This window comes from Oncorhynchus mykiss, chromosome 1 (assembly GCF_013265735.2).
Source record: "Oncorhynchus mykiss isolate Arlee chromosome 1, USDA_OmykA_1.1, whole genome shotgun sequence".
NCBI lineage: Eukaryota > Metazoa > Chordata > Actinopteri > Salmoniformes > Salmonidae > Oncorhynchus > Oncorhynchus mykiss.
In genome coordinates, this window is record NC_048565.1 from 90,980,755 (window position 1) to 91,006,595 (window position 25,841).

The 25,841-nt window shown below is 45.0% G+C and overlaps 1 protein-coding gene across 8 annotated transcripts in view; it reads right to left on the reverse strand.

Moving 5' to 3' along the window:
• Positions 1-2,512: 2,512 nt before the first annotated feature.
• The window catches only part of LOC110516041 (Janus kinase and microtubule interacting protein 3), an 89,450-nt gene continuing 66,121 nt past the window's right edge, over positions 2,513-25,841 (reverse strand). For 4 of the 8 annotated variants that reach the window (XM_036988645.1, XM_036988643.1, XM_036988636.1 and 1 more), the window contains 14 exons: positions 19,114-19,302; positions 17,558-17,686; positions 15,460-15,543; positions 15,274-15,336; positions 15,064-15,162; positions 14,687-14,785; positions 12,176-12,235; positions 10,319-10,384; positions 10,071-10,139; positions 9,555-9,632; positions 8,259-8,462; positions 5,005-5,070; positions 4,756-4,797; positions 2,513-4,646 (listed from right to left, as the gene is read on the reverse strand). In XM_036988645.1, coding sequence (XP_036844540.1) covers positions 4,500-4,646; positions 4,756-4,797; positions 5,005-5,070; positions 8,259-8,462; positions 9,555-9,632; positions 10,071-10,139; positions 10,319-10,384; positions 12,176-12,235; positions 14,687-14,785; positions 15,064-15,162; positions 15,274-15,336; positions 15,460-15,543; positions 17,558-17,686; positions 19,114-19,302 — 1,395 coding nt within the window. In that variant the 3' untranslated portion in view covers positions 2,513-4,499. Of the gene's footprint in view, positions 4,647-4,755; positions 4,829-5,004; positions 5,071-8,258; positions 8,463-9,554; positions 9,633-10,070; positions 10,140-10,318; positions 10,385-12,175; positions 12,236-14,686; positions 14,786-15,063; positions 15,163-15,273; positions 15,337-15,459; positions 15,544-17,557; positions 17,687-19,113; positions 19,303-25,841 lie in introns of all 8 variants that reach the window. The other 4 variants (XM_036988648.1, XM_036988640.1, XM_036988631.1 and 1 more) reach the window with 3 other exon arrangements.

Genomic DNA, 25,841 nt, shown 5'->3' on the forward strand with positions numbered 1-25,841 from the left:
GAAACAGCACCACTGTTACACATGGAATCTACACTAGGAGAAACAGCACCACTTAAACATGGAATCTACACTAGGAGAAACAGCACCACTGTTAAATTAGGAATCTACACTAGGAGAAACAGCACCACTGTTAAATAAGGAATCTACACTAGGGGAAACAGCACCACTGTTAAATTAGGAATCTACACTAGGGGAAACAGCACCACTGTTACACATGGAATCTACACTAGGAGAAACAGCACCACTTAAACATGGAATCTACACTAGGAGAAACAGCACCACTGTTAAATTAGGAATCTACACTAGGGGAAACAGCACCACTGTTACACATGGAATCTACACTAGGAGAAACAGCACCACTGTTAAATTAGGAATCTACACTAGGAGAAACAGCACCACTGTTACACATGGAATCTACACTAGGAGAAACAGCACCACTTAAACATGGAATCTACACTAGGAGAAACAGCACCACTGTTAAATAAGGAATCTACACTAGGGGAAACAGCACCACTGTTAAATTAGGAATCTACACTAGGGGAAACAGCACCACTGTTACACATGGAATCTACACTAGGAGAAACAGCACCACTGTTAAATAAGGAATCTACACTAGGGGAAACAGCACCACTGTTAAATTAGGAATCTACACTAGGGGAAACAGCACCACTGTTACACATGGAATCTACACTAGGAGAAACAGCACCACTTAAACATGGAATCTACACTAGGAGAAACAGCACCACTGTTAAATTAGGAATCTACACTAGGAGAAACAGCACCACTGTTAAATAAGGAATCTACACTAGGGGAAACAGCACCACTGTTAAATTAGGAATCTACACTAGAAGAAACAGCACCACTGTTAAATAAGGAATCTACACTAGGGGAAACAGCACCACTGTTAAATAAGGAATCTACACTAGGAGAAACAGCACCACTGTTAAATAAGGAATCTACGCTAGGGGAAACAACACCACTGTTAAATAAGGAATCTACACTAGGGGAAACAGCACCACTGTTAAATAAGGAATCTACACTAGGGGAAACAGCACCACTGTTAAATAAGGAATCTACACTAGGGGAAACAGCACCACTGTTAAATAAGGAATCTACACTAGGGGAAACAGCACCACTTAAACATGGAATCTACACTAGGAGAAACAGCACCACTGTTAAATTAGGAATCTACACTAGGAGAAACAGCACCACTGTTAAATAAGGAATCTACACTAGGAGAAACAGCACCACTTAAACATGGAATCTACACTAGGAGAAACAGCACCACTGTTACAGATGGAATCTACACTAGGGGAAACAGCACCACTGTTAAATAAGGAATCTACACTAGGGGAAACAGCACCACTGTTAAATAAGGAATCTACACTAGGGGAAACAGCACCACTGTCCGCCCCACCGCTGTCGTTATTGTTTTTGTTTTGTTGATGAAGCGGAGGGGAGGAGCATGGCGCAACATGGTAAAAAAAAATAATAATAATCAGCACATTTTCTGCTGTTCTGATGCGCGTTGCAATGACGTCATATCGCAGTTTCACCATTAAGGATTCCAGCTTGAAGCTTCTGCTTTTCTACAACTGTAGAACGATCCGAAATGAATCCCCTTTCGTGTATGGTTTTGGATTGAACTTTACATCCTTCTAATAATCATATCCAAGAGTGGCATGGATAATTTTTTTACGCTTTTGTGCTTAAATATTAAGTATTTCAGGTATTTGAAGGTTCAGCGTACATTTAGCTCACCCTTAGCAAACCAGATTGGAACGATCCAGAGTAGAGCGCTGAAGGCCACATAGTCTATTCCTATTGGGAACACATACAAACGCATTGAAGCATCCACGTCTATGGCAAACATTTTCTGTAGTGTAGCGCCCTCTGCTGTTGGAATTCTGCACAGACAACTGAGCCTCAATTCACTTTACACATTCAACTTTAATCAACCAAACAATAACACTTGCATGTATATATATATATAAAAAATATATATCAAAAGATAAAACAATATTCAACATTGTTTGATAATAATAATACATTTTTAGATGTGTCATAAAGCATTCATATAATATGATTCTTACCTGTGCCTCTGTTTGGGGTGGAGACTTTTCCTTATTTGGTTTCAGAAGTGATGTCATCTATCCTAGTATTCAGATATGGCTGGTGACGTCCTGTGTTAATCATTTCAAGTCTTCTGTGTGTGAGTGCGTGTGGGTGCGTGCGTTGTGTTCCTCTGTGTGTGTGTGTGTGTGTGTGTGTGTGTGCGTGCGTGCGTGCTTTGTGTGTGTGTGTGTGTGTGTCTGTGTGTGTGTGTGTGTGTGTGTGTGCGTGCATTGTGTTCCTGTGGGTGTGTGTGTCTGTGTGTGTGTGTGTGTGTGTGTGTGCGTGCGTGCATTGTGTTCCTGTGGGTGTGTGTGTCTGTGTGTGTGTATGTGTGTGTGTGTGTGTGCTTTGTGTTCCTGTGGGTGTGTGTGTGTGCTTGGTTATGAAGGTGCAGTAGTCCATAAAAACGGGGCTTGATCCCATTTAATGGCAACATAATGCATAAAATACATCTTTCATACACAATCTGCTTTAACATGGAGTCATGAAGACTCAATGGGAGGTATTTGTCTCCATCAGGACATAACAGAACTAACCAAGGTCCCCTATCTAAAACAAACACACCCTCTCCATCAGGACATAACAGAACTAACCCACCCTCTCCACCAGGACATAACAGAACTAACCCACCCTCTCCATCAGGACATAACAGAACTAACCCACCCTCTCCATCAGGACATAACAGAACTAACCCACCCTCTCCATCAGGACATAACAGAACTAACCAAGGTCCCCTATCTAAAACAAACACACCCTCTCCATCAGGACATAACAGAACTAACCAAGGTCCCGTATCTAAAACAAACACACCTTCTCCATCAGGACATAACAGAACTAACCAAGGTCCCCTATCTAAAACAAACACACCCTCTCCATCAGGACATAACAGAACTAACCAAGGTCCCGTATCTAAAACAAACACACCTTCTCCATCAGGACATAACAGAACTAACCAAGGTCCCGTATCTAAAACAAACACACCTTCTCCATCAGGACATAACAGAACTAACCCACCCTCTCCATCAGGACATAACAGAACTAACCCACCCTCTGCATCAGGACATAACAGAACTAACCAAGATCCCCATCTGAAACAAACACACCCTCTCCATCAGGACATAACAGAACTAACCCACCCTCTCCATCAGGACATAACAGAACTAACCAAGATCCCCATCTGAAACAAACACACCCTCTCCATCAGGACATAACAGAACTAACCCACCCTCTCCATCAGGACATAACAGAACTAACCCACCCTCTGCATCAGGACATAACAGAACTAACCCACCCTCTCCATCAGGACATAACAGAACTAACCCACCCTCTCCATCAGGACATAACAGAACTAACCAAGATCCCCATCTGAAACAAACCCACTCTCTCCCAAGCACCAAGGGGGAAGATCAGATTTACATAAATCGGATCAAATGAAAAATTCTAAAATCATTGAAAGGTCCTTCATTCTTCATCAACAAAAAAATAATATCTAATTTAGCATTTTATTTATTCCTCTTTTGAGAAATGTATTTTAAAATCTTTGCCTTTTTTCATACATTCAAAAATACATGATGTCTAATAATACCAACAGTTTGGCTTCTGGTTTCATTTCCAACACTGAGATTTGAGGAGTTAATGAGTCCCACAGCATGTCTGGACTAGACAGGGGAAGGGCTGAGGCCATAGAGATAGATAGAGGGCACACTGGCCACAAAGCCAGTTTTAAGTATGGGCAGCATCGCTGAAGGCTTTCACCATTTTAAAGTTCGGGGATGGGCTCTCTTTCTGTGACTAGCTCCCTGTGAGTGTAATAACAGCGTGGTCAGATAGTGTAAACAGTGGTATGGTGTCCATTTTAGGAAATGCCCAGCTTCAGTGGAGTGTGTGTGAATGTTAAGAGCTGAGGTAAAAATGTCTCAGTTCACCGTCGTTTAACATAACCCAACACCTAGTGACCTCGTCAAGAGGTTTTGGATCTCTTGGCTAAAGTGTTGGGTTGAACAGAAAAGATCCAGGTTCAAGCCCCGAGCAGGAGTACCGCCTGACTTCACTACAGTTTGTTTTTCAATCAATCAATCAAACTCTTCTTCTTCTTCTTCTTCATGCTTCCAAAGGGAAGCGACCAGAGCACCACCTGCTCAGCAGGGAAAAGAAGACACAAAACACTCCCCTTTATTAAGAGTTCTTCAATTCCACTGAAGTCTTCATCCATAGAGATGAACTCTTCCATAGAGTGTTCCATCGAGACGTCATCATCATCATCATCACTAACGAGGGACAGCAGTCAGGTTTAAAAAGGTTACTGAAGTAAAAAATAAAAAATAAAAAAAAAACGTTTTTTTGTCCTTTAAAAAAAAAACAAAAAAAAACATGGTGATAGAATTCTATCTAAAGTCAGTGTTGCAGCATAGTTGACTGGTTTCTCGTGTGAAGAAGTCTCCGAAAAGACTTCCAGGACACTGGGAGCCATCTTGGATTCCAAATCCTGTCCTCTTGAACACAATGTACAAGACAATCTGGAAACCTGTGAACTGAAAGGAAAATATGATATCATGCACAGTATATAGCCTAATTTATTATTAGAATAGCGAAATAAAACAGACATTTAGATGTGTTTTTTTTTTGTTGTAAAATACATACTTGCTCTGGCTTCCCTGGAGAACTATGACCAAAGAATGAAGGCTAAAGAAAAAAACAAAAATAAAAATAAAAACTGAACGAATTGAAAAGAAGAGAATGGAGAGAAAGGAGTCATTTTTTTTGCCAGACAGAGGAAAAAAAACAGCAATTTGTAGCATTTATACTCCAAGTCAGATTCCATCTAAATAAATTTGAATGATACAACACAGTGTCACTGGCTTCAAAAGGGACCATTTGACCCAGATGTACCTTTTCTTCTAGTTCCTTTATCTGTCTTTTCTGAGCTGCTATCCATTCCTCCAGCTCTTTGATTCTCTGGACGTGAAAAACAGGAGGAACAATAAGGTGGAGAACAAGTCAAATCAGATCAGAGAAATGTTTAACATTGCTATACTGTAGCCGAGGAAGGAGAATCTGCCTGGGGAATGGACTGTAGGGTAGCTGAGGAAGGAGCATCTCCCTGGGGAATGGACTGTAGGGTAGCTGAGGAAGGAGAATCTCCCTGGGGAATGGACTGTAGGGTAGTTGAGGAAGGAGAATCTCCCTGGGGGATGGACTGTAGGGTAGCTGAGGAAGAAGAATCTCCCTGGGGAATGGACTGTAGGGTAGCTGAGGAAGAAGAATCTCCCTGGGGAATGGACTGTAGGGTAGCTGAGGAAGGAGAATCTCCCTGGGGAATGTTCTGTAGGGTAGCTTAGGAAGAAGAATCTCCCTGGGGAATGTTCTGTAGGGTAGCTGAGGAAGGAGAATCTCCCTGGGGAATGTTCTGTAGGGTAGCTGAGGAAGGAGAATCTCCCTGGGGAATGTTCTGTAGGGTAGCTGAGGAAGAAGAATCTCCCTGTGGAATGGACTGTAGGGTAGCTGAGGAAGGAGAATCTCCCTGGGGAATGTTCTGTAGGGTAGCTGAGGAAGGAGAATCTCCCTGGGGAATGTTCTGTAGGGTAGCTGAGGAAGGAGAATCTCCCTGGGGAATGTTCTGTAGGGTAGCTGAGGAAGAAGAATCTCCCTGTGGAATGTTCTGTAGGGTAGCTGAGGAAGGAGAATCTCCCTGGGGAATGTTCTGTAGGGTAGCTGAGGAAGGAGAATCTCCCTGGGGAATGTTCTGTAGGGTAGCTGAGGAAGGAGAATCTCCCTGGGGAATGTTCTGTAGGGTAGCTGAGGAAGGAGAATCTCCCTGGGGAATGGACTGTAGGGTAGCTGAGGAAGGAGAATCTCCTGGGGAATGGACTGTAAGGTAGCTGAGGAAGGAGAATCTCCCTGGGGAATGGACTGTAGGGTAGCTGAGGAAGGAGAATCTCCTGGGGAATAAGACCCACGAGTAATGGTCCTTTCTCTCACCTCCTTTAGACAGGTAGGTGTTATACTGCAGATAGGCACAATAACAATATTGTCCCTGTTCTGACTGGTATTAAATAGACTCAGTGATAGCTGTCTCTTCTCTCACGTGCTGTGTGTTGTACCAGCTCCATCCTCTACCAGCTTCATCCTCTATCAGTACCAGCTCCATTCTCTACCAGCTCCATCCTCTACCAGTACCATCCTCTATCAGTACCAGCTCCATCCTCTACCAGCTCCATCCTCTACCAGCTCCATCCTCTACCAGTACCATCCTCTATCAGTACCAGCTCCATCCTCTACCAGCTCCATCCTCTTCCAGCTCCATCCTCTACCAGTACCATCCTCTATCAGTACCAGCTCCATCCTCTACCAGCTCCATCCTCTACCAGTACCATCCTCTATCAGTACCAGTACCATCCTCTAACAGTACCATCCTCTATCAGTACCAGTACCATCCTCTATCAGTACCAGCTCCATCCTCTACCAGCTCCATCCTCTACCAGCTCCATTCTTTACCAGCTCCATCCTCTACCAGCTCCATCCTCTACCAGCTCCATCCTCTACCAGCTCCAGCTCCATCCTCTACCAGCACCAGCTCCATCCTCTACCAGCTCCATTCTCTACCAGCTCCATCCTCTATCAGTACCAGCTCCATCCTCTACCAGCTCCATCCTCTACCAGTACCAGCTCCATCCTCTACCAGCTCCATCCGCTATCAGCTCCATCCTCTATCAGTACCAGCTCCATCCTCTACCAGCTCCATCCTCTATCAGCTCCAGCTCCATCCTCTACCAGCTCCATTCTTTACCAGCTCCATCCTCTACCAGCTCCATCCTCTACCAGCTCCATCCTCTACCAGCTCCATTATCTACCAGTACCAGCTCCATTCTCTACGAGCTCCATCCTCTACCAGTACCAGCTCCATCCTCTACCAGCTCCATTCTCTACCTGCTTCGTCCTCTACCAGCTCCATCCTCTACCAGCTCCATCCTCTACCAGCTCCATCCTCTAGCAGCTCCATCCTCTACCAGCTCCATCCTCTACCAGTACCAGCTCCATCCTCTACCAGTACCAGCTCCATTCTCTACGAGCTCCATCCTCTACCAGTACCAGCTCCATCCTCTACCAGCTCCATTCTCTACCTGCTTCGTCCTCTACCAGCTCGATCCTCTACCAGCTCCATTCTCTACCATCTCCATCCTCTACCAGCTCCATCCTCTACCAGCTCCATCCTCTACCAGCTCCATCCTCTACCAGTACCAGCTCCATTCTCTACCAGCTCCATCCTCTCCCAGCTCCATCCTCTACCAGCTCCATCCTCTACCAGCTCCATCCTCTACCAGTACCAGCTCCATTCTCTACGAGCTCCATCCTCTACCAGTACCAGCTCCATCCTCTACCAGCTCTATCCTCTACCAGCTCCATCCTCTACCAGCTCCATCCTCTATCAGTACCAGCTCCATCCTCTACCAGCTCCATCCTCTACCAGTACCAGCTCCATTCTCTACGAGCTCCATCCTCTACCAGTACCAGCTCCATCCTCTACCAGCTCCATTCTCTACCTGCTTCGTCCTCTACCAGCTCCATCCTCTACCAGCTCCATCCTCTACCAGCTCCATCCTCTACCAGCTCCATCCTCATCCAGCTCCATCCTCTACCCGCTCCATCCTCTACCAGCTCCATCCTCTACCAGCTCCATTCTCTACCAGCTCCATCATCTACCAGCTCCATCCTCTACCAGTACCAGCTCCATTCTCTACCAGCTCCATCCTCTACAACCTCCATCCTCTACCAGCTCCATCCTCTACCAGCTCCATCCTCTACCAGTACCAGCTCCATCCTCTACCAGCTCTATCCTCTACCAGCTCCATCCTCTACCAGCTCCATCCTCTATCAGTACCAGCTCCATCCTCTACCAGCTCCATCCTCTACCAGTACCAGCTCCATTATCTACGAGCTCCATCCTCTACCAGTACCAGCTCCATCCTCTACCAGCTCCATTCTCTACCTGCTTCGTCCTCTACCAGCTCCATCCTCTACCAGCTCCATCCTCTACCAGCTCCATCCTCTACCAGCTCCATCCTCATCCAGCTCCATCCTCTACCAGTACCAGCTCCATCATCTACCAGTACCAGCTCCATCCTCTCCCAGCTCCATCCTCTCACCTGCTGTGAGTGCTGTAGCATGTCCATTCTCTCCCTGAGGATCTGTGAGTCCCTCTCTCTGAGCTCCATCATGACCCCTCTCTTCCACTGCTCTACCGCCCGACGCAGTGTCTCCCTCTCGTCGTCCGACAGCATCTCTGACATCTTGGCCCCCGCATCCTGTTGCAGGGTATCAAACAGCATTGCCTCTAGCTCCAAGATCCTCTGGAGGGAGGGAGGGAGGGAGGGGAGAGAGGGATGGAAGGATGGGAAGAGAGGGGAGAGAAAGAAGGAGAGTGGCAAGGTCATTGGTGTTACACCTAACGACCACAAGAGGGCACAGCTGCAGCTAGTCAGTGGGTGGACAATGTGATCCACTGGCTCAATGTCTTCTATAAAAACATATACACTGAGTGTATAAAACATTTAGAACACCTGCTCTTTCCATGACACAGACTGACCAGGTGAATCCAGGTGAAAGCTATGATCCCTTATTGATGTCAATTGTTAAATCGACTTCAATCAGTGTAGATGAAGGGGAGGAGACAGGTCAAACAAGGATTTAAGCCTTGAGACAATTGAGACATGGATTATGTATGTGTGCCATACACAATCCATGTCTCAATTGATTTAAGCAAGACAAAAGATTTAAGTGCCTCTGAACGGGGTATGGTAGTAGGTGCCAGGCGCACCGGTTTGAGTCAAGAACTACAATGCTGCTGGGTTATTCATGTGTATCAAGAATGGTCCACCGACCCAAAGGACATCTAGCCAACTAGCCAACTATGGGAAGAATTGGGCCAGCATCCCTGGGGAAGGCTTCTGACACCTTGCCCCGATGAACCGAGTCTGTCATGAGGACAAAAAGGGGGATGCAACTCAATATTAGGAAGGTGTTCTTAATGTTTTGTGCACTCATTGTATATTTTCACTTTAGTAATTTAGCAGATATCAATCAAATGTATTTATAAAGCCCTTCTTACATCAGCTGATGTCACAAAGTGCTGTACAGGAACCCAGCCTAAAACCCCCCAAACAGGAAGCAATGCAGGTGTAGAAGCACGGTGGCTAGGAAGAACTCTCTAGAAAGTACTTGGAAGTACATATCAATCAAATCAATCAAATGTATTTATAAAGCCCTTCTTACATCAGCTGATGTCACAAAGTGCTGTACAGGAACCCAGCCTTAAAACCCCCAAACAGGAAGCAACGCAGGTGTAGAAGCACGGATGTTCTTATCCAGAGCGCGATTGTTCGTTTTACAAAGGCAAGTTTTTTTTTCCCCTGGAACATTTGGGTCCATTTGAAATGTCTCACCTTGTGAGCCTGAGCCATGGACTGTTTCCTGTAGTCCAACTCCTCATCCAGATAGCCTTTCTGTTTACTGAACACATGCTGCAAATAACACACAACACACACAACCTGATCATCCCAGCCAACTCCAACTGAAGATTCATACAAAATCATTCATTCATTCATTCATTCATTCATTTGTTTGTTTGTTAATTCATTCATTAATTCATTTATTTATTCATTCATTTGTTTGTTTGTTTATTCATTCATTCATTCATTAATTTCTTTAATTCATATTTTTTTTTAAATTCATTTATTGATTTGATAATTCATGATTTCCTTCATTCATTCATTTGTTAATTCATTCATTCATATAAGATGTCTGTTAAATACTGTAGGTCGGGCTACAATATATCGCCAGTTGCCAATGCACTTTTAAGCATATAACACGTACTTCCATGCATCAGCAACATATTAAACAACTTGAGCAACATGCTAAATGAGAAGGGTTAAAAAATAAAATATAGATCAGCCATTTACCTTCTCACTTTCAATGTCCATCCTTTTCTGTGCTAAAGCTGTTTTGGTGACCTCTATATTCTCAAGCCACTGAAAGGAGAAGATAATAAACTGGGATATTCAGCTGGGAATAAAACATTATTTTATCTCATTAACTCAATGATGCAAAGCCTACTGTACGACAGGGATTCAAAGACAAGGCTGGCATTCAAACAAACAAAGATTTTAAAACAGCCTTTTGAAATGTAAGTTGTTGAGAATATAACTACCCTCTCTGCTAGCGTTAAGACGGTCCTGGCGTGAATGGCCACCACCTGCTCCTCGTTGGATAGGTTCTGGGTGGTACATGGCACATAAGGAGAACACAACACTCAGACACTCAGTATCAAGCAGACAGCAGATCCATCAACACTCAGACACTCAGTATCAAGCAGACATCAGATCCATCAACACTGAGACACTCAGTATCAAGCAGACATCAGATCCATCAACACTGAGACACTCAGTATCAAGCAGACATCAGATCCATCAACACTGAGACACTCAGTATCAAGCAGACAGCAGATCCATCAACACAGAGACACTCAGTATCAAGCAGACAGCAGATCCATCAACACAGAGACACTCAGTATCAAGCAGACAGCAGATCCATCAACACTCAGACACTCAGTATCAAGCAGACATCAGATCCATCAACACTCAGTATCAAGCAGACATCAGATCCATCAACACTGAGACACTCAGTATCAAGCAGACAGCAGATCCATCAACACTCAGACACTCAGTATCAAGCAGACAGCAGATCCATCAACACTCAGACACTCAGTATCAAGCAGACAGCAGATCCATCAACACTCAGTATCAAGCAGACATCAGATCCATCAACACTGAGACACTCAGTATCAAGCAGACAGCAGATCCATCAACACTCAGACACTCAGTATCAAGCAGACATCAGATCCATCAACACTGAGACACTCAGTATCAAGCAGACATCAGATCCATCAACACTGAGACACTCAGTATCAAGCAGACAGCAGATCCATCAACACTGAGACACTCAGTATCAAGCAGACATCAGATCCATCAACACTGAGACACTCAGTATCAAGCAGACATCAGATCCATCAACACTGAGACACTCAGTATCAAGCAGACATCAGATCCATCAACACTGAGACACTCAGTATCAAGCAGACATCAGATCCATCAACACTGAGACACTCAGTATCAAGCAGACAGCAGATCCATCAACACTGAGACACTCAGTATCAAGCAGACATCAGATCCATCAACACTGAGACACTCAGTATCAAGCAGACAGCAGATCCATCAACAGTCAGCATCAAGCAGACATCATATCCATCAACACTGAGACACTCAGCATCAAGCAGACATCAGATCCATCAACACTGAGACACTCAGTATCAAGCAGACATCAGATCCATCAACACTGAGACACTCAGTATCAAGCAGACATCAGATCCATCAACACTGAGACACTCAGTATCAAGCAGACAGCAGATCCATCAATACTGAGACACTCAGTATCAAGCAGACATCAGATCCATCAACACTGAGACACTCAGTATCAAGCAGACAGCAGATCCATCAACACTGAGACACTCAGTATCAAGCAGACATCAGATCCATCAACACTGAGACACTCAGCATCAAGCAGACAGCAGATCCATCAACACTGAGACACTCAGTATCAAGCAGACAGCAGATCCATCAACACTGAGACACTCAGTATCAAGCAGACAGCAGATCCATCAACACTGAGACACTCAGCATCAAGCAGACAGCAGATCCATCAACACTGAGACACTCAGTATCAAGCAGACAGCAGATCCATCAACACTGAGACACTCAGTATCAAGCAGACATCAGATCCATCAACACTGAGACACTCAGTATCAAGCAGACAGCAGATCCATCAACACTGAGACACTCAGCATCAAGCAGACAGCAGATCCATCAACACTGAGACACTCAGTATCAAGCAGAGAGCAGATCCATCAACACAGAGGAGACAGATAGACAGAGCAATGAGTCCAGTGAGGTTGGAGCGGATCCTACTGCAGACATACATGAACATACATGTAGATAGGAAATGAACATACACTTACGGCATTATCCCCCAGTATATCTAGCTTTTTCATTAGCTCTGTAATGATGATGTCCTGCCAGGGAGAAGAGACAAGAACATCAGGTTAAACTTCAAATCAACTCCTTAACACTCCCCCTAGACCAAGGGTATTCAACTCTGACCCTACGAGGACAACTACTGGTTGTCTGGTCAACCTGATCATTAATATCACCCACCTGATGTCCCAGGTCTAAATCAGTACCCGATCATTAATATCACCCCACCTGGTGTCCCAGGTCTAAATCAGGCCCTGATCATTAATATCACCCCACCTGGTGTCCCAGGTCTAAATCAGGCCCTGATCATTAATATCACCCCACCTGGTGTCCCAGGTCTAAATCAGGCCCTGATCATTAATATCACCCCACCTGGTGTCTCAGGTCTAAATCAGGCCCTGATCATTAATATCACCCACCTGGTGTCCCAGGTCTAAATCAGGCTCTGATCATTAATATCACCCCACCTGGTGTCCCAGGTCTAAATCAGGCCCTGATCATAAATATCACCCCACCTGGTGTCCCAGGTCTAAATCAGTCCCTGATCATTAATATCACCCCACCTGGTGTCCCAGGTCTAAATCAGTCCCTGATCATTAATATCACCCCACCTGGTGTCCCAGGTCTAAATCAGTCCCTGATCATTAATATCACCCCACCTGGTGGCCCAGGTCTAAATCAGGCCCTGATCATTAATATCACCCATCTGGTGTCCCAGGTCTAAATCAGGCCCTGATTAGAAGGAAACAATGAAGAAATGCAGTGGAACTGGCTTTGAGGTCAATATTTGAATTTGAGGCCCCTAGACACTCTCCTAGCCCCTAGCTCCTAGCTCCTAGCCTCTACCCCCTAGCACCTTTTATATGATATTATTATTATAGATATAGACTCAATGTGACTCCCTCTGAGTATAAAGGGAACACAAACAACACAATGTAACTCCAAGTCAATCACACTTCTTTGAAATCAAACTGGCCACTTAGGAAGCAACACTGATTGACAATAAATTTCACATGCTGTTGTGCAAATGGAATAGACAACAGGTGGAAATTATAGGCAATTAGCAAGACACCCCCAATAAAGGAGTGGTTCTGCAGGTGATAACCTCAGACCACTTCTCAGTTCCTATGCTTCCTGGCTGATGTTTTGGTCACTTTTGAATGCTGGCGGTGCTTTCACTCTAGTGGTAGCATGAGACGGAGTCTACAACCCACACAAGTGGCTCAGGTAGTGCAGCTCATCCAGGATGGAACATCAATGCGAGCTGTGGCAAGAAGGTTTGCTGTGTCTGTCAGCGTAGTGTCCAGAGCATGGAGGCGCTACCAGGAGACAGGTCAGTACATCAGGAGACGTGGAGGAGGCCGTAGGAGGGCAACAACCCAGCAGCAGGACTGCTACCTCCGCCTTTGTGCAAGGAGGAGCAGGAGGAGCACTGCCAGAGCCCTGCAAAATGACCTCCAGCAGGCCACAAATGTGCATCTGTCTGCTCAAACGGTCAGAAACAGTCTCCATGAGGGTGGTATGAGGGCCTGACGTCCACAGGTGGGGGTTGTGCTTACAGCCCAACACCGTGCAGGACGTTTGGCATTTGCCAGAGAACACCAAGATTGGCAAATTCGCCACTGACGCCCTGTGCTCTTCACAGATGAAAGCAGGTTCACACTGAGCACATGTGACAGACGTGACAGCCTGGAGACGCCGTGGAGAACGTTCTGCTGCCTGCAACATCCTCCAGCATGACCGGTTTGCCAGTGGGTCAGTCATGGTGTGGGGTGGCATTTCTTTGGGGGGCCATGTGCTCGCCAGAGGTAGCCTGACTGCCATTAGGTACCGAGATGAGATCCTCAGACCCCTTGTGAGACCATATGCTGGTGCGGTTGGCCCTGGGTTCCTCCTAACGCAAGACAATGCTAGACCTCATGTGGCTGGAGTGTGTCAGCAGTTCCTGCAAGAGGAAGGCATTGATGCTATGGACTGGCCCGCCCGTTCCCCAGACCTGAATCCAATTGAGCACATCTGGGACATCATGTCTCGCTCCATCCACCAACGCCACGTTGCACCACAGACTGTCCAAGAGTTGGCGGATGCTTTAGTCCAGGTCTGGGAGGAGATCCCTCAGGAGACCATCCACCACCTCATCAGGAGCATGCCCAGGCGTTGTAGGGAGGTCATACAGGCACATGGAGGCCACACACACTACTGAGCCTCATTTTGACTTGTTTTTAAGGACATGACATCAAAGTTGGATCAGCCTGTAGTGTGGTTTTCCACTTTAATTTTGAGTGTGACTCCAAATCCAGACCTCCATGGGTTGATAAATTTGATTTCCATTGATAATTATTGTGTGATTTTGTTGTCAGCACATTAAACTATGTAAAGAAAAAAGTATTTAATAAGAATATTTCATTCATTCAGATCTAGGATGTTATTTTAGTGTTCCCTTTATTTTTTTGAGCAGTGTATATATGATATTATTATTATAGACTCACTGTGACTCCCTCGGCCTCACAGTACACCTGCAGTGGACTGATGCCTTCACAGAAGTGGATGTCGTGGAAGTTGATTCCTGGAGATCTCCTCTCCCTCTCCTGGATGGTGATAGATGACATTATTACTAAATGGCCCATCTTGGAGACCAGGGGCATGTAAAACTAGCCTGCAACTCTTTCATTAGCTAAAGTATGTACGAGTACAGCTAAAACTGACAATACATTTCCAAAAACGTGAATATCATTAAGATTAAACATGTTTCTGTCCAATCGTTTACAAGGTCCAGTGAAAACTGATAGAGATTGGAGAGGATGGAGCTAGGGGGCGGCGCCCGAGAAAGCAGTTGTTGTGAGGGGTCAAATGGCCGTGCTCTTACTTCAAGTTCAAGGATCCGGAACTCCAGGAGTTCATTTTGGTCTCTGGCGTCCTGAAATTCGTTTTTTAAACGTGACTCCTCTGTTTCCATGTGCTTGATCTGTTAAGAGACAGAAATACACCGGGGAAATGTAATCACATGTTCCCAATCACACCTGGATTACATGTGACATATCACTTCAGGTAAATATCACGGATAATAGTTTTATACCTTCTCTATAAGTTCTTGATTTCTTTGATACAGGGCTTGTTTCTCCTCGATCCACTTCATATCCTACAAACACACAGGAAATCAGTGGCAAAGAACTGTGTGTGTGTGTGTGTGTGTGTGTGTGTGTGTGTGAGTGTGAGTGTGAGTGTGAGTGTGTGTGTGTGTGTGTGTGTGTAATCCAGTCACCTGTCCTTGCTGGGACAGAACACACTCCAGGTCCTGTATTCTGGTTTGGTAGAGAATAAGCTCTGCTTGCAACTGTTCTCTTGTCTGTGGAGTGAAGATAAAAACATTCACTGGTTATATACAATGATAAAAAATGCTAGTAGAATATGTTTCTCTACCTGGTTCAGTCTCTATGGCAGCATTCTGTCTCTACCTGGTTCAGTCTCTACCTGGTTCAGTCTCTATGGCAGCATTCTGGATCTACCTGGTTCAGCCTCTACCTGGTTCAGTCTCTACCTGGTTCAGTCTCTACCTGGTTCAGTCTCTACCTGGTTCAGTCTCTACCTGGTTCAGTTTTTACCTGGTTCAGTCTCTATGTCAGCATTATGTCTCTACCTGGTTCAGTCTCTATGACAGCATTCTGGCTCCATGTCATCTACAAGACCCTGCTAGGTAAAGTCCCCCCTTATCTCAGCTCGCTGGTCACCATAGCATCTCCCACCTGTAGCACACGCTCCAGCAGGTATATCTCTCTAGTCACCCCCAAATCCAAATCTTTCTTTGGCCGCCTCTCCTTCCAGTTCTCTGCTGCCAATGACTGGAACGAACTACAAAAATCTCTGTAACTGGAAACTCTTATCTCCCTCACTAGCTTTAAGCACCAACTGTCAGAGCAGCTCACAGATTACTGCACCTGTACATAGCCCACCTATAATTTAGCCCAAACAACTACCTCTTTCCCTACTGTATTTAATTAATTAATTTATTTTGCTCCTTTGCACCCCATTATTTTTATTTCTACTTTGCACATTCTTCCACTGCAAATCTACCATTCCAGTGTTTTACTTGCTAAATTGTATTTAAATTGCCACCATGGCCTTTTTTTGCCTTTACCTCCCTTCTCACCTCATTTGCTCACATCGTATATAGACTTGTTTCTACTGTATTATTGACTGTATGTTTGTTTTACTCCATGTGTAACACTGTGTTGTTGTATCTGTCGAACTGCTTTGCTTTATCTTGGCCAGGTCGCAATTGTAAATGAGAACTTGTTCTCAACTAGCCTACCTGGTTAAATAAAGGTGTTCTCAACTAGCCTACCTGGTTAAATAAAGGTGTTCTCAACTAGCCTACCTGGTTAAATAAAGGTGTTCACAACTAGCCTACCTGGTTAAATAAAGGTGTTCTCAACTAGCCTACCTGGTTAAATAAAGGTGTTCTCAACTAGCCTACCTGGTTAAATAAAGGTGTTCTCAACTAGCCTACCTGGTTAAATAAAGGTGTTCTCAACTAGCCTACCTGGTTAAATAAAGGTGTTCTCAACTAGCCTACCTGGTTAAATAAAGGTGTTCTCAACTAGCCTACCTGGTTAAATAAAGGTGTTCTCAACTAGCCTACCTGGTTAAATAAAGGTGTTCTCAACTAGCCTACCTGGTTAAATAAAGGTGTTCTCAACTAGCCTACCTGGTTAAATAAAGGTGTTCTCAACTAGCCTACCTGGTTAAATAAAGGTGTTCTCAACTAGCCTACCTGGTTAAATAAAGGTGTTCTCAACTGGCCTACCTGGTTAAATAAAGGTGAAATAAAAAAATAAAAAAATACAATTCAGTCTCTACCTGGTTCAGTCTCTACCTGGTTCAGTCTCTACCTGGTTCAGTCTCTATGGCAGCATTCAGTCTCTACCTGGTCCAGTCTCTATGGCAGCATTCTGGCTCTACCTGGTCAGTCTCTACCTGGTTCAGTCTCTACCTGGTTCAGTCTCTACCTGGTTCAGTCTCTACCTGGTTCAGTCTCTATGGCAGCATTCAGTCTCTACCTGGTTCAGTCTCTATGGCAGCATTCTGGCTCTACCTGGTCAGTCTCTACCTGGTTCAGTCTGTAGGGCAGCATTTTAGTTTGAGACTTGCGTGCTTAACTCACATTTTCTCTCACGGACGTCAATGCATGATTTATGTGAATGTCTGGGCTGATTCAGGCCTGGGAGGAGTCCTACTTACGAAGGACAGGTGAATACGACTATAGCCCAATGCCTCCAGTGGACTTGTGGTCTGAAATACATTACTGCCCAGTGAATGAAATACACGTTTGGATAATGGCATCATGATAGAGCACCTCTTACCTTGACTTCCTTCTCTGCATCAAACGTGCCCCCCACCTGCTCCTGTAGAAGTGCATAGGCTCTCTGAAGAGCCTGGTACTCCATGGTCAACTGATGAAACCTCATCTCTGTCTCCTCCCTGATCATACCCTACAGGCAGACAGGCAGACAGAAAGACAGGTAGACAGACAGGCAGACAGGCAGACAGAAAGACAGGTAGACAGACAGGCAGGCAAACAGAAAGACAGGTAGACAGGCAGACAGGTAGACAGATGGGCAGACAGGCAGACAGATGGGCAGACAGACAGGCAGACAGACGGGAAGACAGGCAGAAAGACAGACAGGCAGATGTACAGACAGACAGGTAGACAGACGGGCAGACAGGCAGACAGACGGACAGGCAGACGGAGAGACGGGCAGACAGGTAGATGTACAGACAGACAGAAACAACAGTGAGGGTAGTCAGAGGTCGCTGTCCCTCCCCATGGTCATTATAACACAATATCAGAAACAACAGTGAGGGTAGTCAGAGGTCACTGTCCCTCCCCATGGTCATTATAACACAATATCAGAAACAACATATGACAATAGAAACAGGCAATATGTCTGCTTCTCGGTAAACGTTGCGTTGCATATTTACACTTCTGTAATTGACTGCTGTATATCAAGAATGGAAACACACTTCCACATTCATTCATAGTTTAATACAAAACCAAATGTCGAAACGTCAAGCTGTCATCAGGGAGCAATCAGACGACAAAACATACATATATCTCTCTCCCTCCTCTGTCTTCATCGCTCTCTCTTTCCTCTCTCCCTCCTCTGTCTTTTTCTCTGCCTTCATCGTTCTCTCTTTCCTCTCTCCCTCCTCTGTCTTTTTCTCTGTCTTCATCGTTCTCTCTTTCCTCTCTCCCTCCTCTGTCTTTTTCTCTGTCTTCATCGTTCTCTCTTTCCTCTCTCCCTCTCTCTTTTTCTCTGTCTTCATCGTTCTCTCTTTCCTCTCTCCCTCTGTCTTTTTCTCTGTCTTCATCGTTCTCTCTTTCCTCTCTCCCTCTCTCTTTTTCTCTGTCTTCATCGCTCTCTCTTTCCTCTCTCCCTCTCTCTTTTTCTCTGTCTTCATCGCTCTCTCTTTCCTCTCGACCCTCTCTCTTTTTCTCTGTCTTCATCGTTCTCTCTTTCCTCTCTCCCTCTCTCTTTTTCTCTGTCTTCATCGTTCTCTCTTTCCTCTCTCCCTCTCTCTGTCTTCATCGTTCTCTCTTTCCTCTCTCCCTCTCTCTTTTTCTCTGTCTTCATCGTTCTCTCTTTCCTCTCTCCCTCTCTATTTTTCTCCGTCTTCATCGTTCTCTCTTTCCTCTCTCCCTCTCTCTTTTTCTCTGTCTTCATCGTTCTCTCTTTCCTCTCTCCCTCTCTCTTTTTCTCTGTCTTCATCGTTCTCTCTTTCCTCTCTCCCTCCTCTCTTTTTCTCTGTCTTCATCGTTCTCTCTTTCCTCTCTCCCTCCTCTCTTGATCACACTCTTTCTCTCTGTCAGACTCCCCTTTAAACGCGACAAGCAAAACTGTGCGTCTCCATGTCTTACCTCCTCCAGGTCATCGTCTGGTGTGCACGGTGTCCTGTCTGTGTGGAAGGAGATGGAGGAACCGTCTGAGTCTATAGAAGCCTCTTCATCGTAACCAAAGAACGTCTCTACCACCGGTTTACACGGCCTGATGGCCTTCTTCCTCCCTATGCTGCCCTGCCGTCTGTACCTCAGCAACATATCTCTTTCCTACAACACCATTCCATAGAAGATGAAGGAAAATGTTGTTTGTCATGTGTCGAATACAACGGGCGTATTAAACAGAGCTTTCCTCATAGACACCTAATATTGAACAGTACTATCCTCAGAGACATAGCTAGATATTAAACAGTACTATCCTCAGAGACATAACTAGATATTAAACAGTACTATCCTCAGAGACATAGATAGATATTAAACAGTACTATCCTCAGAGACATAGCTAGATATTAAACAGTACTATCCTCATAGACATAGATAGATATTAAACAGTACTATCCTCATAGACACCTAATATTAAACAGTACTATCCTCAGAGACACCTAATATTAAACAGTACTATCCTCATAGACACCTAATATTAAACAGTACTATCCTCATAGACACCTAATATTAAACAGTACTATCCTCAGAGACACCTAATATTAAACAGTACTATCCTCAGAGACACCTAATATTAAACAGTACTATCCTCATAGACACCTAATATTAAACAGTACTATCCTCAGAGACACCTAATATTAAACAGTACTATCCTCATAGACACCTAATATTAAACAGTACTATCCTCAGAGACACCTAATATTAAACAGTACTATCCTCAGAGACACCTAATATTAAACAGTACTATCCTCATAGACACCTAATATTAAACAGTACTATCCTCAGAGACACCTAATATTAAACAGTACTATCCTCAGAGACATAGCTAGATATTAAACAGTACTATCCTCATAGACACCTAATATTGAACAGTACTATCCTCAGAGACACCTAATATTAAACAGTACTATCCTCAGAGACATAGCTAGATATTAAACAGTACCATCCTCATAGACACCTAATATTAAACAGTACTATCCTCATAGACACCTAATATTAAACAGTACTATCCTCATACACACCTAATATTAAACAGTACTATCCTCATAGACACCTAATATTAAACAGTACTATCCTCAGAGACACCTAATATTAAACAGTACTATCCTCAGAGACATAGCTAGATATTAAACAGTACTATCCTCATAGACACCTAATATTGAACAGTACTATCCTCATAGACACCTAATATTAAACAGTACTATCCTCAGAGACACCTAATATTAAACAGTACTATCCTCATAGACACCTAATATTAAACAGTACTATCCTCAGAGACATAGCTAGATATTAAACAGTACTATCCTCATAGACACCTAATATTGAACAGTACTATCCTCAGAGACATAGTTAATATTAAACAGTACTATCCTCATAGACACCTAATATTGAACAGTACTATCCTCATAGACACCTAATATTAAACAGTACTATCCTCAGAGACACCTAATATTGAACAGTACTATCCTCATAGACACCTAATATTAAACAGTACTATCCTCAGAGACATAGCTAGATATTAAACAGAACTATCCTCATAGACACCTAATATTAAACAGTGCTATCCTCATAGACACCTAATATTAAACAGTACTATCCTCAGACACATAGCTAGATATTAAACAGAACTATCCTCATAGACACCTAATAATAAACAGTACTATCCTCATAGACACCTAATATTAAACAGTACTATCCTCAGAGACATAGCTAGATATTAAACAGAACTATCCTCATAGACACCTAATATTGAACAGTACTATCCTCAGAGACACCTAATATTAAACAGTACTATCCTCAGAGACACCTAATATTAAACAGTACCATCCTCATAGACACCTAATAATAAACAGTACTATCCTCATAGACACCTAATATTAAACAGTACTATCCTCAGAGACACCTAATATTAAACAGTACTATCCTCATAGACACCTAATATTAAACAGTACTATCCTCATAGACACCTAATATTAAACAGTACTATCCTCAGAGACACCTAATATTAAACAGTACTATCCTCATAGACACCTAATATTAAACAGTACTATCCTCATAGACACCTAATATTAAACAGTACCATCCTCATAGACACCTAATATCAAACAGTACCATCCTCATAGACACCTAATATTAAACAGTACTATCCTCAGAGACACCTAATATTAAACAGTACTATCCTCAGAGACACCTAATATTAAACAGTACTATCCTCATAGACACCTAATATTAAACAGTACTATCCTCAGAGACACCTAATATTAAACAGTACTATCCTCAGAGACATAGCTAGATATTAAACAGTACTATCCTCATAGACACCTAATATTGAACAGTACTATCCTCAGAGACACCTAATATTAAACAGTACTATCCTCAGAGACATAGCTAGATATTAAACAGTACCATCCTCATAGACACCTAATATTAAACAGTACTATCCTCATAGACACCTAATATTAAACAGTACTATCCTCATACACACCTAATATTAAACAGTACTATCCTCATAGACACCTAATATTAAACAGTACTATCCTCAGAGACACCTAATATTAAACAGTACTATCCTCAGAGACATAGCTAGATATTAAACAGTACTATCCTCATAGACACCTAATATTGAACAGTACTATCCTCATAGACACCTAATATTAAACAGTACTATCCTCATAGACACCTAATATTAAACAGTACTATCCTCAGAGACATAGCTAGATATTAAACAGTACTATCCTCATAGACACCTAATATTGAACAGTACTATCCTCAGAGACATAGTTAATATTAAACAGTACTATCCTCATAGACACCTAATATTAAACAGTACTATCCTCATAGACACCTAATATTAAACAGTACTATCCTCAGAGACACCTAATATTAAACAGTACTATCCTCAGAGACACCTAATATTGAACAGTACTATCCTCATAGACACCTAATATTAAACAGTACTATCCTCAGAGACATAGCTAGATATTAAACAGAACTATCCTCATAGACACCTAATATTAAACAGTGCTATCCTCATAGACACCTAATATTAAACAGTACTATCCTCAGACACATAGCTAGATATTAAACAGAACTATCCTCATAGACACCTAATAATAAACAGTACTATCCTCATAGACACCTAATATTAAACAGTACTATCCTCAGAGACATAGCTAGATATTAAACAGAACTATCCTCATAGACACCTAATATTGAACAGTACTATCCTCATAGACACCTAATATTAAACAGTACTATCCTCAGAGACACCTAATATTGAACAGTACTATCCTCATAGACACCTAATATTAAACAGTACTATCCTCAGAGACACCTAATATTAAACAGTACTATCCTCAGAGACATAGCTAGATATTAAACAGTACTATCCTCAGAGACACCTAATATTAAACAGTACTATCCTCAGAGACATAGATAGATATTAAACAGTACTATCCTCATAGACACCTAATATTAAACAGTACTATCCTCAGAGACATAGCTAGATATTAAACAGTACTATCCTCAGAGACATAGCTAGATATTAAACAGTACTATCCTCATAGACACCTAATATTAAACAGTACTATCCTCATAGACACCTAATATTAAACAGTACTATCCTCATAGACACCTAATATTAAACAGTTGTCACACCCTGGTCGAAGTATTTTGTGTTTATCTTTATTTATTTGGTAAGGCCAGGGTGTGGCATGGGTTTTTGTATGTGGTGTGTATGTATGGGGATTGTAGCTAGTGGGGTGTTCTAGCTAAGTCTATGGCTGTCTGAAGTGGTTCTCAATCAGAGGCAGGTGTTTATCGTTGTCTCTGATTGGGAACCATATTTAGGCAGCCATATTCTTTGAGTTTGGGGTGGGTGATTGTCCTTAGTGTCCTGATGTCATTGTTCTGTGTTAGGTTACACAAGTATAGGCTGTTTCGGTTTTCGTTAAGTTTATTGTTTTGATAGTGTTTGTGTTTAGTGTGTTACTTCATTAAACATGGATTGCAATAGACACGCTGCATTTTGGTCCGACTCTCCTTCTCACCAAGAAAACCGTTACAGAATCACCCACCACCAACGGACCAAGCAGCGTGTCAACAGGCAGCAACAGCAGCGTAAAGAGGAATGGACATGGGAGGACGTTTTAGATGGCAAGGGCTGTTACACTTGGGAGGAGATACTGGCTGGAAGAGATCGCCTCCCATGGGAACAGGTGGAGGCACTTAGGAGAGCAGAGGCAGCCGGAGAGAGGAGCCGGCGATATGAGGGAACACGGCTGGCAAGGAAGCCCGAGAGGCAGCCCCAAAAATTTATTGGGGGGGGGCTAACAGGGAGTATGGCTACGCCAGGTAGGAGACCTGGGCAGACTCCCTGTGCTTACCGGGGGGCTAGAGAGACCGGACAGGCACCGTGTTATGCAGTGGTGCGCACGGTGTCTCCAGTGCGGGTGCATAGCCCGGTGCGGTATATTCCAGCTCCGCGTGTCGGCCGGGCTAGATTGAGCGTCGAGCCTAATGCCATGAAGCCGGCTCTACGCAGCTGGTCCCCAGTGCGTCTCCTTGGGCCGGCTTACATGGCACCAGCCTTGCTCTCGGTGTCTCCGGTTCGCCTGCATAGCCCAGTGCGGGCTATTCCACCTCGCCGCACTGGCAGGGCGACCGTGAGCATTCAACCAGGTAAGGTTGGGCAGGCTCGGTGCTCAAGAGCTCCAGTGCGCCTGCACGGTCCGGTTTTTCCAGTACCACCTCCACACCCCAGCCCTCCGGTAGCAGCTCCCCGCACCAGGCTTCCTGTGCGTGTCCTCGGCCCAGTACCACCAGTGCCAGCACCACGCATCAGGCCTACAGTGCGCCTCGCCTGTCCAACGCTGTCGGAGCCCTCCTCCTCTCCAGCGCTGTCGGAGTCTCCCGCCTGTTTAGCGCTGTTAGAGCCTTCCTTCTCTACAGCGCTGCCAGAGTCTCCCGCCTGTTCAGAACTGCCAGTTAGCATAGAGCTGCCAGTTAGCATAGAGCTGCCAGTTAGCATAGAGCTGCCAGTCTGCAAGGAGCTGCCAGTCTGCAAGGAGCTGCCAGTCTGCAAGGAGCTGCCAGTCTGCAAGGAGCTGCCAGTCTGCATAGAGCTGCCAGTCTGCAAGGACCTGCCAGTCTGCAAGGAGCCGCCAGAGCTGCCTGTCTGCAGGATGCCGCCAAAGCTGCCAGTCTGCAAGGAGCCGCCAGAGCTGCCAGTCTGCAAGGAGCCGCCAGAGCTGCCAGTCTGCAAGGAGCCGCCAGAGCTGCCAGTCTGCAAGGAGCCGCCAGAGCTGCCAGTTAGCATGGAGCAGCCAGGGCCGCCAGTCAGCATGGAGCAGCCAGGGCCGCCAGTCAGCATGGAGCAGCCAGGGCCGCCAGTCAGCATGGAGCAGCCAGGGCCGCCAGTCAGCATGGAGCAGCCAGGGCCGCCAGTCAGCATGGAGCAGCCAGGGCCGCCAGTCAGCATGGAGCAGCCAGGGCCGCCAGTCAGCATGGAGCAGCCAGTCAGCATGGAGCAGCCAGTCAGCATGGAGCAGCCAGAGCAGCCAGTCAGCATGGAGCAGCCAGAGCTGCCAGTCAGCATGGAGCAGCCAGTCAGCATGGAGCAGCCAGAGCTGCCAGTCAGCATGGAGCAGCCAGTCAGCATGGAGCAGCCAGAGCTGCCAGTCATCATGGAGCAGCCAGTCAGCATGGAGCAGCCAGAGCTGCCAGTCGACCAGACTCTCCCAGATCTGCCAGTCGACCAGACTCTCCCAGATCTGCCAGTCGACCAGACTCTTCCAGATCTGCCAGTCGACCAGACTCTTCCAGATCTGCCAGTCGACCAGACTCTTCCAGATCTGCCAGTCGACCAGACTCTTCCAGATCTGCCAGTCGACCAGACTCTTCCAGATCTGCCAGTCGACCAGACTCTTCCAGATCTGCCAGTCGACCAGACTCTTCCAGATCTGCCAGTCGACCAGACTCTTCCAGATCTGCCAGTCGACCAGACTCTTCCAGATCTGCCAGTCGACCAGACTCTTCCAGATCTGCCAGTCAGCCAGGATCTGCCGAAACCACCAGCCAGCCTGGATCTGGTAGATTCATCAACCTGCCTGAGCTTCCTCTCACTCCTGAGCTTCCTCTCACTCCTGAGCTTCCTCTCACTCCTGAGCTTCCCCTCAGTTCCGAGCTGCCTCAGTCCCGAGCTGCCCCTCAGTCCCGATCTGCTCCTCAGTCCAGTGGGGTTCTGGGTGAGGACTACTAGGCCATGGTCGGCGGCGAGGGTGGACTATCCAGGGACGCGAGGAGAAGGGACTAAGACATTGATTGAGTGGGGTCCACGTCCCGCGCCGGAGCCGCCACCATGGACAGACGCCCACCCGGACCCTCCCTATTGTTTTGAGGTGCGTTCGGGAGTCCGCACCTTAGGGGGGGGGTTCTGTCACACCCTGGTCGAAGTATTTTGTGTTTATCTTTATTTATTTGGTAAGGCCAGGGTGTGGCATGGGTTTTTGTATGTGGTGTGTATGTATGGGGATTGTAGCTAGTGGGGTGTTCTAGCTAAGTCTATGGCTGTCTGAAGTGGTTCTCAATCAGAGGCAGGTGTTTATCGTTGTCTCTGATTGGGAACCATATTTAGGCAGCCATATTCT